Source organism: Thamnophis sirtalis, unplaced genomic scaffold, assembly GCF_051295495.1.
Source record: "Thamnophis sirtalis isolate CommonGarterSnake01/CBP01778 unplaced genomic scaffold, rThaSir2_p1.2 scaffold_4, whole genome shotgun sequence".
Lineage (NCBI taxonomy): Eukaryota > Metazoa > Chordata > Lepidosauria > Squamata > Natricidae > Thamnophis > Thamnophis sirtalis.
In genome coordinates, this window is record NW_028261384.1 from 50,711,912 (window position 1) to 50,726,879 (window position 14,968).

At 35.1% G+C, this 14,968-nt stretch overlaps 1 protein-coding gene across 1 annotated transcript in view; it reads right to left on the bottom strand.

Moving 5' to 3' along the window:
• The window catches only part of GADL1 (GAD like acidic amino acid decarboxylase 1), a 146,696-nt gene that overhangs the window by 88,452 nt on the left and 43,276 nt on the right, over positions 1–14,968 (bottom strand). Inside the window, exons 8-10 of the mRNA XM_087712897.1 lie at positions 14,882–14,936; positions 10,006–10,122; positions 22–86 (exon numbers count right to left, since the gene is read on the bottom strand). Coding sequence (XP_087569023.1) covers positions 22–86; positions 10,006–10,122; positions 14,882–14,936 — 237 coding nt within the window. The remainder of the gene's footprint in view (positions 1–21; positions 87–10,005; positions 10,123–14,881; positions 14,937–14,968) is intronic.

Sequence of the window (14,968 nt, forward strand, 5' to 3'; positions counted from 1 at the left end):
TTTCAATTAAAATGAATGTACCTGTGGATGCCACGAAGAAGCTTGCGATGCCTCCTTGACAGTAAAGCTGAGCCTCCCCATGATGCCTATAGACAAAGATCACCCATTAAAAGTTATAAGGTAAGCTGGGCTGAAAGATAGCAACTGATACAAAGTGAGCTTCATTGAGTGAATGGAAGTGAGTGAGCTTTAAAAAAGTTCCCCACATTAACATCTACAATATACTGGTTTGAATCACTTAATTTTGCACTTGCAGCACATTCAAGTTTAAGCTAGATATTTTTTTATATTCATATTTATTGTTCTTATAAATGGTAATGATAAATTTATTTAACACATGAATGGATGGGCAGGCCATGATTTCAAAATGTCTCCCAGAAGAAAATTCTATGTCTTTTTCATCCACAATTCTAAGAAATGTTAGAGAAAAGCTGTTAAGTCCTCCATGACCTATAAATTCTTTCTCTATAAATCCCCCCAAATATATATATATTCACGTGTTTTGGTGTCAGATAAGATGGTAATGATATTAGACAGCAAGATCACTCACTAAGTTATCCCAATCAACAATCAATTTTCACTGTAATAACAAATAATGTTTCCAATGCATTCTGGAAGTTTTATCCTTTTTCAGATGGCATAATTCAGACATGGAAAAAAAGTTCTGTGGTTATTTTATTTAATCTGATTTTTTTAAAAAACTGAGGAAATAAAATCACCTGAGACAAGATTACAAGTTTCCTATACAAACTTAAATTGAAATGGCTTTGATGTCATGGAATATGCATGCAAGTTCCAGTTGCCAGAATTAGAAAAAGATTGAGAATATGCAAAGGAAGAGAAATATGAGTTTAGATAGAAAATAGTTCATGGGACACAATAGAAAATCTGAAAACTGAATCAAAACAAGTTGTAAAGAATTGAAAGAGAATGAGGCAGAACTCATAATACAACCTGTAGCAGTGGGATCTCAAGCATCGGGTGCAGAAAGAATGAATAATAATTTGTATGTACTGTATGTGTGGGGATGGGAAGAGTATATGTAGATAGACAGAGAAATAGATAGATTTATATTAAGGAGGCGCCTTGGTGCTCTTGAATTTGTTTGCTATATTGAGACATTTTGTTATTAATGAAAACTAGGTAACATTTTCAGTGAAACATCATTACATCATCAACGCATTATGATCATCATCAAATAGGAACTAGGTGCTGAAAGATAATAATTTGTAAACAAGAAACTAGGAAAGAGGGAAAAAAGGAAGGAATCTTTACATGACAAATAATGTAAATTAATAGGAAGAGGTTAAGGTTAATGATAAAAAGAGCTAAACTACAACTACAACGAGACTGGCAAAATGGCCAAGGTAAGGAAATCTAAGAATTGTAGGGATATAGATCAGGAGGATGGATTAAAAATGCTAACATTTTGGAAGAGGAGAAACTATTTTAGATTTCTGAGTGAAATTGAAAATGAAAGTTACATCTTTATGGATAGGTTTCTAAGATCAATCATATTTTCTGATTAAAGTCTTAAAATAGAACAAGTAACATTTTGATCCTACAGAAGTTGTTGAGTGACAGACCCAACGGCAAAGGATATTACAGTTGTGATTTAACATCTGGAAAGCCAGAGTTTTCTATATCTTAAAGATATAGTCTCACATGATGTCATTCTCCAATATTAGTATCTCTGTCGAGTACCAAGAGAAAAACTACACGTCTAATAAATTTTTATCTCTACCTAAATTGCCTGCTGTCTAAAATGCATGGTTAAGTTTCAGTAAAAACTATTCTACAATTCTATAATATCTAGAAAAAATTATATTGACTCTAGTGTGGATTATACAGAGTCCATTCAAATGATATTGCTCAGTTAATAAGCTGTGCTGACATTTTGTTTCAAATGGACTAAGGTAATAAATAACATCTTATTGGTGATCTGAATCTGTCTCCAGCCATTACAGATTTAGCACATTTTATATAGCTTTTTCTCTGGAGGCTAGAATGGAAAAAAAAATTACAGTGGAGGTAGCTTACAGCTTGTACCTGTAAGGCATTTTCCACATTTTTGTATGTTTAACTTTGGATGTCTTTACAAGACATGAGGAGGAAATGGAGGAAATGGAGAAAGTTGCTTTCTTATTAATTGATAATAACATTATCTCTACCACAGCTTTTTCAGTGGCTAGCTTAAAATATAATACTTGGAATTTTTAGTTTCTCTGAATGATTAAATCAAAAGAAACAAAGATATTTTCAAAATAATTATTATCAAGTAACTAAGGGATCATAAATTCTGAATATGAACCTCTTTTTTCTCCCCTGATAATTCATCAACAAGAAAAGCAGAAAATTAGTGAATATCAGATATAATGGTATCTAGCTCATAAAACCTTTGTATATTTATCTTGCTTACCTTGATTTCCCAAAATTAATGAATAGTATGCAGGGAATTCTATCTTTTTCACTCATTCTCCTGTGTAAGTGGATATGTACACAAACCATTTTAGATTCTGGAAACACTAACCAAAACAATTCCACAGAGTCCTCATAAATAAAAAATAGATGCTATTGAAATCTATGAGTAATTCCAGATAATCACCTGAAATAACTCAATACCCATTAAACCAGTGGTTCCCAAAGTAGGCGGTACTGCCCACTGGGGGGGGGATGGCTTAGGGGGGTGCTAAGAGGCAAGGGGTGGCGGCAGAGGAGTTCTGAAGTTAGCCCCCTCTGGAGAGCCATTTAGAACCAGTTCTCTCACTCACCCCTGCCCATCCGGAAGCTGCTCAATTGCTCGCTCCCCCCACCCATCTGCACTATGCTAGCCCTGCCCACCGCTCACTGATTGGCTGGCTCACCAATTGACCTGCCCACCTCTAACAGCCCTATCTAAACCCATATACCCTTTTTTCTGCTTGGCTTTCTATAGATAGGGCTCTTAGAGGCGAGCGGGGCGAGTGGTGAGCTAGCAAATCAGTGAGCGGTGGGCAGAGCTAGCATAGTGCAGACGGGCAGGGGGAGCGAGCGATCAAAGGGAGGCCCCTTCACCTCCCTTCACTCCCACTTTGTCTTGATGAGGTTGCCACAACTGCCGAGCGCAGATGGACAGAGTCAGCCAAAGCGGCGGGGCAATCCGGGCAGGCGGGCGAGCGAGCTGCCTGATCCTCCATCACTTGCCCGCCTGGGCCGTTCTGGCTACCTCCGTCCATCCGTGCCCAGCAGCTGCAGCAACCTAATCAAGACAAAGTGGGAGCAAAGGGAGGTGAAGGGGCCTCAGTGCCCTGCCTGATCCTCCTTTGCTCACTTGCTATTTTGCCTGCACGGGGTGTCTCGGTAGAAGGCCTTTGCTGGCGGCCAGACCTCCCCTCTCCGGGGTGATAGGCGGTAGTTTGCACGGTGCGGCTAGCACCTAGGAGGTAAGCTCCCGCCGCCATCCCCACCCCCATGCTTGCAGGCAGCCATGCAGCCCTGTGCTATAAGCAAGCCAGGGATCCTTGCAAGGCTGCTTAAGATCAGAAGCAAACACACACAAACACACACAAACACACACACACACACAAAGCAAAAGTGTCTGGTTTTGAATATAATCCTTCCTAGTGCTTGGGGAAAAAATAGAGGAACATTTGGATATAAATTTTGAATTAACTTGGGAAGAAAATTGCTAAAATCACTTCTAGCTGTGTTCTGCATTAAGGATTCATGCAGTAGCATTTCTTGTTGAATTAGCAGAGTAATATTTACAACAGCCAGCTAAGATAGTTTTATCTGTTTTATAATGTGCGTGGGAAGAGGACTTAGGCATAAGTGCAATGTTTGCCTGTGATTATATAATAAATTCACAGCTTATACATTGGAATTAGATGTTTTTCAATTCATCTTTAACCTATACTTGATATATTTGTATTCAATACATAAGATGTTAATTATATCAATGGAAGAGATAGGAAACTGCATTAGTGATATATGTCAATGCGTTGATGTTTAGCTTAAAGAAGTTATAAGGAATCACACATATGAGTGTGGAAAATGTAATGTAGTTGTGGATGACCCTATGCATGAGTTGTATTGGGAATAATAATAATAATAATAATAATAATAATAATAATAATAATAACAACAACAACAACAACAACAACAACAACTCCGCCGTTGCCGGTCCCAAGCCCGGATGAGAAAGGAGGAGGGTTGGGGTCAGGTTGGCATCTGGTCCCGTAAAAACAAACCCGCCAACCCATACAATATGGTGAAAAAAACAAATAAGAATTCCATACCGCATCAGTCGTCGCGCGGGTTAACAAGGGCCGCGGCGGATGTCGGGGTCCCTGGACATCCGTCGACAAGTGGGCTACAAGTGGACCAGCCAACAAAACGACTAAAATATAGTGCAGATGAAAACCGTGCCATAATGGCCTGTTACTACAACTCAGAGCCAGAAAAAAGAGGATATTTAAAGCGAATGTATGAATTATGGAAACAACAATATCCAGATTCAAATGTTAGTGAACAACGACTAGCAGATCAAAGGTGATTTATTATACGGAATAAAGTGTTTAGTGAAGTTGAACTTGAGGAAATTCAGGCAAATTGCAAAACCCAAAAAACAATATCAGAAGCGGAAATAACTGATATTCAAGACACAACTAAAGACATTATAGTAGAACTCCCAGAAGAAGCTCTCGGGGAGGAAATAACATCACCACCACTAGAACCAGTTATCACTGAACCAACTGATGAACTAACTCAAAAACAAAAAGAATTGAAGGATAAGATCATGGAGCATTTTCTGCTTAATGAGGAAAGGCAACGTTTACCATCACTAAAAACTGTGCCTAAGAAAATTTTGGCCCCTATCATGGAAATGGTTAATGCAGTGTTTTCAACAATTGAACCGGGATCCATCTTTGAAACAAACCAGTTAATGTACAGCGCAGCTGTAATAGTCACTAATGAACTAGGCATTAAAATTAAAGTACCTAGTCACACAACAGAAAAAGCATCAAAGCCAAAGTGGAAAATCCGTTTAGAACAAAAAATCAAAAAATTAAGGGCAGATGCTAGTAACTTAAAGAACATGCATGAGCAATGGCTTAAAAACAACAAAGCGATAGATCGGCTAATCAGAAGATATAGATTGGATACAAGAAACATCAATGAAGCTGTAGAGATTGTAAAACAGCAGATAACAGCAACAGCTAGAAAAATTGAAAGATATGAGGCACGAATCATCCAAAATAAACAAAATCAGCAATTTCGATCAGACCAACGGCGTTTTTATCAAAGTCTTAATGTGAATGGTGACACCAAAAGTGAAAAACCAGAAAAACAGGCCACAGTTGAATTCTGGAAAGAATTGTGGGAAAATGCAAAGGACTACAACAAGGAAGCAAAGTGGATACATGACTTTGAGAAAAGCATTGGCAACAAACAAATGCAAGTATTAGAAATAACAACTGAGATGGTCAAAAATCGAGTTAAAAAGGTAAAGAATTGGACATCACCTGGAAATGACCAATTGCATGGTTTCTGGCTCAAATATCTGATCAGTTTACATGCAATATTGGCCAGGCAACTGAATGAAATTTTACAAAAGGGCCAAATTGATGAATGGTTGACAACTGGAAAAACATACTTGATTCAGAAAGATGCAACTAAAGGAACAACACCTGAAAACTACAGACCAATAACATGCTTGCCAACAACCTTCAAATTACTCACAGGCATTATTGCAGATAACATGATGGATTATTTGGAAACAAACAACATCTTGCCAGTAGAGCAAAAAGGCAGCAAAAGAAGGAGCAGGGGCACAAAAGATCAGCTTCTAATTGATAAAATGATATTAGAAAATTGTAAGAACAGAAAAACGAACTTGAATATGGTCTGGATTGATTACAAAAAGGCATTTGACTCACTGCCACATAGTTGGATCATAAAATGCTTAGAAACAACTGGCGTTAGCAAAAATATTACATCCTTTACTGAAAAGGCGATGAAACAATGGAGAACTGAGTTGGCAGTAGGGAATGAGATCTACAGAATGGTTAATATCAAGTGAGGAATTTTCCAGGGTGATTCACTTTCACCTCTTCTCTTCATCATCGCAATGATCCCACTATCAGTAATCTTAAAAAAAATGAAATTAGGCTACCAAACAGCCAAAGAAGCTGAAAAAATTTCGCATTTACTATATATGGATGATTTGAAACTCTATGGAAAGTCAGAAATAGAAATCCAATCATTGACAAACACAGTCCGAGTATTCAGCACCGATATTTCAATGCAGTTTGGCATGGAAAAATGTGCCACTGTATCCATAAAAAGGGGCAAAATCACTACATGTGAGGGAATTGAAATGCCCAATGGCCAACTAATTAAATGCAGCGGAAATGAAGCCTACAAATACTTAGGCATTCTGCAGGTGGATAACATCAAGCATGGAGAAGTAAAAACTATTGTCAGGTGAGAGTACACCAACAGAGTTAGGAAAATTTTGAAATCTAAATTGAATGGTGGAAATACAATCAAGGCCATAAATACCTGGGCAATACCAGTTATAAGATACACAGCTGGTATAGTTAACTGGACACAAGCTGATTTGGACATTTTGGACCAAAAAAACCAGGAAACTAATAACAATGCACTACAGTTTACATCCACGTGGTGATACTGATAGACTCTACCTGCCTCGAAAATCAGGTGGCAGAGGATTATTACAAGTGAAGCAAATAGTTGAATAAGAAAAACATGCACTGGCTGATTATTTAAAAGAAAGTCAAAAACATCTATTAATCGAAGTAAAGAACAAAAATCTACTGAAGGCCCAACAGACGAAACAAGAATACAGAAAAGATGTGATAAAATCAAGAATGGAGAGTTGGCAGAACAAAGCATTGCATGGCCAATTTCTGGAAAAAATAAAAGATAAAGTGGACAGTGAAAAAACTTGATTATGGTTAACAACAGGTACATTAAAGAAAGAAACAGAGTCACTAATCCTGGCTGCGCAAGAACAAGTGATCCGCACAAATGCCATTAAGGCCAAAATCGAAAAATCCTCTGATGATGCCAAATGCAGACTTTGCAAAGAAGCTGATGGAACTGTTGATCACATACTCAGCTGCTGTAAAAAAATCACACAGACTGATTATAAATTGCGGCACAATTCAGTAGCACTAATGATCCATTGGAATTTGTGCAAAAATTATAATATTAAAACAGCAACAAACTGGTGGGAACATCAGCCTGAAAAAGTCACCGAAAATCAGATGGTCAAGATCTTGTGGGATTTCCGTATACAAATGGACAAAACACTGGCATATAATACACCAGACATCACACGGTTGAGAAATATAAGGTCACAATCATAGACATCGCAATACCAGGTGATAGCAGGGTCGCCAAGAAGGAACATGAGAAAATCGCAAAATACCAGGACTTAAAAATTGAAATTCAACGACTATGGCACAAACCAGCAGTGGTAATTCCAGTGGTAATTGGCACACTGAGTGCTATTCCAAAAGCACTGGAATTACATTTAAAACAATTAAAAATTGATAAAATCACCATCAGTCAAATGCAAAAAGCCGCACTGGTTGGATCTGCACGTATATTATGAAAATACGTTACGACGTCCTAGGCCCCTGGGTGGGGCCCGACTAGTAATCAATGCCAAATCCGGCGAAACAACTGGCCGCTGTGATACAATTCTGTTGTTGCAAATAATAATAATAATTTAAAAAGAAAATGATTCCCAAAAGAGGTAAAAGGCTACATTTTGCTAGTTATTCTTTGCTTACAAACTGTTGAGGAAGGGGATTGGATCCATTGTCTATATTTCCCTTTCCATACCATGGTTCTTTAGTGAAAATTATAACCCAAGAACATAAAATCTGTTAAAATGTTCCCATTCTCACTTTCCATATTGGGAATCTCTAGGTACCATGCAATAATCATCAAATAATTCAAGTAAATGTTGGTGACATTGAGCTGAAGTGAAAGTTCAAGAAATTGTACCAAGAGTTTTGGTTACACAAAGAAATTTCTGGTCGCTATCCTGCACTATGAACAGTGGTTAAGAAGCTCCTTGTTGCATTTCCAACATTGTATTTGGTGGAACGTGGCTTCAGTGTGGTCATCCAACCTCTCTCCAAACAAAGAAATCAACTCCAGATTACTGAGCGTGGTGATTTAAGACTCCTGCTAAGTGACTTAAAACCAGACATTGGGAAACTGGTATCACTTCATCAAGCCCATCCATCACATTAAGAATTTACTGAACAGTGAAGTAGTTATTAAATTTTACTAAGTTTACTAAGTTACTAGTTATTAAGGTTCTTGATAAATGACTATCAGACTTTGAAACCTGGTATCACTGGATCACGTTCAACAATTTTGTTGAATTAACATTAACTACAAACGTTTTTACATTGGATTTTGAATAAATGTGCAATTAATTGTTACAGTTTTGAATTTTACTGTTACTATCTTCCTTCTGTTGTGCAAACTGCCCAGTCACATGACTCCCCCAGCCACGCCCACCAAGCCACGCCCACAGAACCAGTCGTAAAAATTTTTGAATTCCACCACTGGGTGGGGGGCACTGAAGATCAGTTTGTAGCACCAAGGGGGCGGTGGACTAAAAAAGTTTGGGAACCACTGCATTAAACAGTAGGATAATGATATTTCTAATAACGCTAAAGTGGGCTAAGATCAGTGATGCAATTAATCAGCTTCATGTTTGACTTTTAAAAGCAAAGTTTGGGGATTTTGACCATGTTCATTACTTCATTTAACAGCAGACATTCTTCTCCTAAGAGGAAGAAACAAATAATCAAATTGGAAATAGATCCTACCAACACAATAGTTCAGGCAGAAGAGGAAACAGGTGACATTGGCAAGAGACCATTCTGAAGAGGCTCTACATGCAAATCCCTATGCAGATCCCTTTATGAATTTTTTTAGTTTTGACGAGACATCTGGTGGATGTCATTTCTTTTCTTTTTCTTCCTATTTGTGTATATCGGATAATGAGAGAATCTGTGCTGATCAAGGACAATCTCTCCGTCCCACTTCACTTTGCAACCTTGGATATTATATTCCTAGTACCTATAAATAAGCATTGTTTAAAAGAACATAATAACATTAATTTTATTATGGATAAATTATGTTTAATGTTTATTTTACCTTGCATTGTTACCAGAGCAGTATAAAAACAAGGCAAGTTGTTTTTATTAACGTAAGTAACAAATAAAAAAATGATCAACTTCAATCACCATAAAAACTGCATCTTTGATTATGGCTCTTGGGGAAAATGTGCAGTTGCTAAAATTCTGGAATGATTTTCTTTTGGAAAGAAAAGAGAAATATTGAAAGAAGAAGGGGAGGAAGAGGGATCCCCCAGATTAGGAAAGGCATCTGTAGGGGATCTAAGAAGTCCCTTGCTTAACAATAAATGAATGAATGAATATTTTAATAGAGTAAGTAAAGCAATAAAGGCAGTTGTATGTAAACTGGCATCTTCCAGTTAGCACTGCATCTCCAGAATTTCTTACCAAAAGGAATGCTGTATTCAAGCATAGTTGATAGATGTCTGTTTTAGAAAGACTGTATTTAAAAAACGCCAAAGCCAATATAATCTTTCACAAAATCTGGAATATATATATATATATAATTAAAGTAAGGAATCTGACAAAATAGATAAACCAAAGCATACAGTATAGCAGCTATATTCTTAAGTCTTGGGACTGAAAATTTTACACATTGGGCAGCTTTGCCTAAAGACATTATCTTTCCACCAAAACAGTGCTGTTAATTCTTGGGGAGAAGAGAGTTTTTACAAAAAACAAACAAACAAATAAAATTATGTTTTCAGGACTCCATTAATTAATCAGAAAATATTATCCCAACTTTTTCAGCATTTTAATTTGTGAAAATTCTTCTGCAAGAAAAAGAAGTATGAGAATAAATGAAAGAAGTCCACTGCTATTAAAATTAACTTACATCAACATGCAGCCAAAGATTGTGTTTTTCACATATGTCAGCTATCTCATTCAAAGGATCAAATGCTCCCAAAACGGTGGTACCAGCTGTAGCACTGACAAAAAATGGTGCAGAACCCTAGAGAAATAAAGGTTGTTTACAATTCTCTAGAAAGTATATTACATAGAATATAGTGAGATTTAGAAATCTTATTTTATATTTTATATTATATTTTACATTTTTTGCAAAAATAATAATAACAGCCAGCTTCTCTCCAAAGAAATGATCTTTAAAATTACATATCTGAAGCCTAGATTACTAAAATACTGGGATGTCAAAGAATCCACTGCCAATTATTGGTGCTCATTCACAGACCTATAGTGTCTTGGTTCTTAAATCCAAAGCAAGCCAATTCTTTCTTTAATTGGAGATGTATCCCAGATTAATACACACATTTATAAAATAATACACATAATATTTTCTTCCTCCTAATCAATCTGCAAGCTCATTGGTAACCCATAAAGATTTTTTTTTGTTTACCAACCCAGAGAACATGAGTTTTTAAAAAAAGGAAAAGACAAAGGCTGCTTTCATGTACTTTGGAATATATTAGTTGTAGAAGATAAACCCTTTAGTTGGCAGAATTCCTGTAACTTCATCCTTTTTTTCTTAATGAATATTGCTAAAGAATCTGTGAGAATGGTGCATGGAAAATCAATTTGTATTTATGTCCACATAGATGCTAAGGAAACCCATACTGTGTTAAAATTCCACTCTGCCAAGATCAGTCTAAATCACCATGTTCCCAAATCAAAACAAAACAAAAATCCAATTGCAGCATGAACATACCATGCCTTTTCAAAGAGGACATAATCAAATAAAAATAAAATTATGGTTTAAGGATTGATATATTATTTACTTGTAAAAGACAAATCCTAAGCTACATTAAATAACTATGACATTTTTGGTTCCCGCATTGTTAATAAATGGAATTTAAATAGATTGGAACCAATACAACCTACAGCAAGTTAAAGTATTCTGGTATTTCCAAATAGAAACTGATAAAAACTTGGCTCATAACACATCAGTTTTGACTGTGGTTGAAAATCAGAGACTGTGAATAATTGATGTGGCAATACCAGGAGTTAGTTGAATAGAAGACACAGAATTGGAGAAGATCAAAATGTATCACAATTTGAAAATTAAATTTGAAAGGTTATGGCATAAACTGCCCACGATTTTCCCACAGGTTATCAGTACATTAGGTGCCATACAGGAATAATCTTGGATGGTACTCAGAAAGAATAGAGTAAAAGTAGAAGTCAGCACTGAAAAATCACTATCAGTCAATTGCAAAAAATACCTTTACTTGGAACAGTTTTCATCTTGTGATAATATTTTTAATATTATTAAAATAACATCTTATTTTGTGATAATATTTTTAATATTATTAAAATAACATCTTATTTCAGGTCTTTGAAAAGGACTCAATGACAAAAGTGCCAAATTCAATCTACTGGTAAATATCTGCTTGATAGTACAACAATAACAACAACAATATTATTAATAACAATATTAATAATATTAATAATAATACACAACACAAAAATTAGCTGAACAGAAATAAAATTCAAATTAAACTTCATAGAATAAAGAAGTGGTCTTAGGAAACAAAAATCAAATGCAGACTGAGTCAAATTAGCTTGGTAATAAAACTTGAAAAAGAGCTTGAAATAGTAGTTTATTACAAGCTGAATATGAATCTGCCAGGGTAAATTACTTTTAAAACAGCAATATAATATTAGGCTGTATAAACAATAAGATAATATGTAATTATGGGAATATAATTAGGAATGTAAATGATAGTAAGAAATTATAGTTTCTTTTTATTCTCTATTGGTCAAAGCTCACTCTGAATATTGTGCCTAGTTCTGGGAATCCCGCATTAAAAAGGATTTAGAAAAATTGGAACATATTTAGAGACATGCAATGAGAATGATCAGGACTAAGAAAATAAGTCCCCAGAAGAAGATTTACATTGTCTTTACATTGGAAATATTTATCTTTGAAGAGAGTGAAAATACTTTCGTATCTGTTCTTCTATCACAGAAGACAGTCAACAGCAGAATGCATTGAAGAAAAAAGTTAAAACAGACAAGATCATGATGCTTTTTTTGACACACAGATTGACATGTATACACACATATATCCTTCCAGCATTCCAGAATGTGTGGCATAGGATTACACATTTAAGTTACAGGAAATTCTAACTAAACATTAGGAGAGAAAAAATGCTTAATTAGGTTCAAGGGAGGTTAAGAAACACTTTAATTTGAATTCCTGTGCTGATCAGGGAGTTGGATTTGATGATCTAAGAAGTTCTTTCCAATTATATGATTCTATTTGTGTGAGAAGTTGGTAGACTTATCCAATTTTAATTATAAAAGTTTTAAAACCAAGTGGTTTATTTTTAGCATAATTGAACTGCATACAGCTTTTCAATTATTAAAAGGAATAAAAAATTGTTATTTATAAATAAATAACAAATCAAGCAACTGCTGTATATCCCTATCAATATGGAAGGACAAGGGTAGATGAAGAATGACAGTAGAATAAGCAATGAGTGAATGTAATTACTGAAAGTACACAAACTTCACATTTAACCCTGGATGCAGCCTGACTGAATCCCGAAATAATGCCACAGGAGTTTCTTAAGAAAAAAATGGATCCAAAAGAGGAATTAGAGGTAATTGGTAATTTAATCCCACATTACAAACCACTGTACATGTTAGAATTATTATATGGAACCAAATGATGTGTGGACTCTGCAGTTATATCTATATTCAGAAGGAATTCATTAACAGCTACTGACACAATACCTGGTCTTGAAAAAGAAAGTTAGGGGAAGAAACAGTGGTTTATGAAATCAATGTGAATGTTCACCAGGTTCTGAAAACTTGACCTGAAATGAATAAAACCATAATCAAACTTTTAATCCTTCCAAATATCAAGTTCAGGATAGGAATACCTATAATTGATGTTCTAGGGGTTGTTACCACATTACTCTAAATTTGTGTTATTCAACTAACTTCAAAGTTATCCTCATTTATATGTTATCCTTCCTTTTTTTAGTATTTAGTTTGTTTTTGACACAGCCATCTGCAATACTCAGGATTTGCACTCAGGTACTTCTATAAAATAACAAAATATTCATTCCAAAAGCCTAAAGCAAAAACATCAAATAAATGAAAATTATCCTCCCAAGACAATATGTCTGTTTTCATTGCACTGAATTATTGATTAGAATAACTTTTGATTTACAAACTTAAATATGACATAATATTTAAACATAGATGCAAAATAATATATTCTGAAACCAGAAAAATGGCTTCATAAATCCCACTAAACAGAATTCTTCCAATTCTGATATAACTTTAAATAGGTTTTTAAGCTTAATTTTAGCAGTAGATAGGGAGAGCAGTAAGCTTGTATTATAAAAATTGTGTTTTCCCTATGGCTTGCAATCCTGAAGCTAGCTGAAAAAATTGTCAGATATGTTTTCACTGGTGAATATTTTTAAATGCTTCAATGATACTGACATAATGTCAATGGGGAAAATAGACATTTTGTGTATTAGAAAATTCCACTCTCTTTTTTATCTCCACACTTCATGTTAGGTCAAACTAACCTCTTACAAATTTAAAAAAGCATGAAAACAGCCTTGTATCTGTGATCGTATTCAGTTCTTCACACCACAAAACTCTGAGATCTTTAAAGACAATATATTTCTTGTGCTTATATTTCTATCTGGCTATTAGTATAGACATTATATCATTTTTAGAGTAACTTGGGATTTCCAGATGTTTCTATTGTGACATCTTCACATGGCTACCTTGGAGAAATTATAGAACACTCCTGCAAATATTTTCATTTAAAGAAATAAAAGTTTTATTGACATTTTCTTTACACAATGAATAGAATGAATAGTTATTTAATACAAGACAGAAAAACTGACTTGCTTTTCAAAAATAGGCAGGTTGCACTTTTATTTCTTATTTGTATTATCTGTTCAAATTGGATGAAATTTCTGATCAAATAATGAACAACGTTAAAGACATTCTCAACAATCTTAAAGCGACATATTCCTTATCTTTGACACTGCCAATGAAATAAACAACAAGAAGAGTTTAGAGCTGCAATATTGGCCATTTTCAATGCCAATTTGACTCTTTTGAAATAAGAAAATAATACCAAGGCTGAAAGAGATGAACTAGAATTCAGAGTCAGCTCTTCCCTATCCTTATGGATTACAATAAAATATAAAGCTAAAGCAAGAACCTATGCTTTCTTTCTATAGTTTTCCTAACATCAAAAGAATTCAAAAAATGAACTAGGGTGGACAGTAGTTGTAGGGGTAGAACATAAAGATCTTCAAAGTTCTGAAGCCTCTAACATACTGTAAACATACCCAGCATTTTGATCCTCTGTAAATCAAAGTCTTCAAAATGTGACTTAATGCAACAGATCTGTGCAAGGTTAAATGCTTCACCTATACTATAACAGTTCAAGCTGTATTACTAAAGCATTATAAGCTGCTGAGACAGCCTCCTTCTTCAACCTTTTCAGCTATTAAGTGTTGAATGATACAATGTAAAGCATTTTGACTAGTAAAAGGGGGAAGGAGGTTGTATTATGTTGCAATTTTGAAGGGATACTTCAAAGTAAAGCAAAGCTTTACCCACTGACCAATCTGTAGACCGAACACATTGTCTCATATGTATTATACTGTTTTAACTTCCATTTACTCTCCTTTTCTACTCAACTTCAAGCAAAGTACCCAAAGGTTTACCATTCTCAAAATTCACATATAGACTCTTACACTCTCTCGCCTTCTCACCTCATTCCTTGCCAGCTGGACTTGTTTCTCCAGTTCCTCAGGAATCATTTTACCTCTATGGGACACAGATGTAAAACTATTTAATTA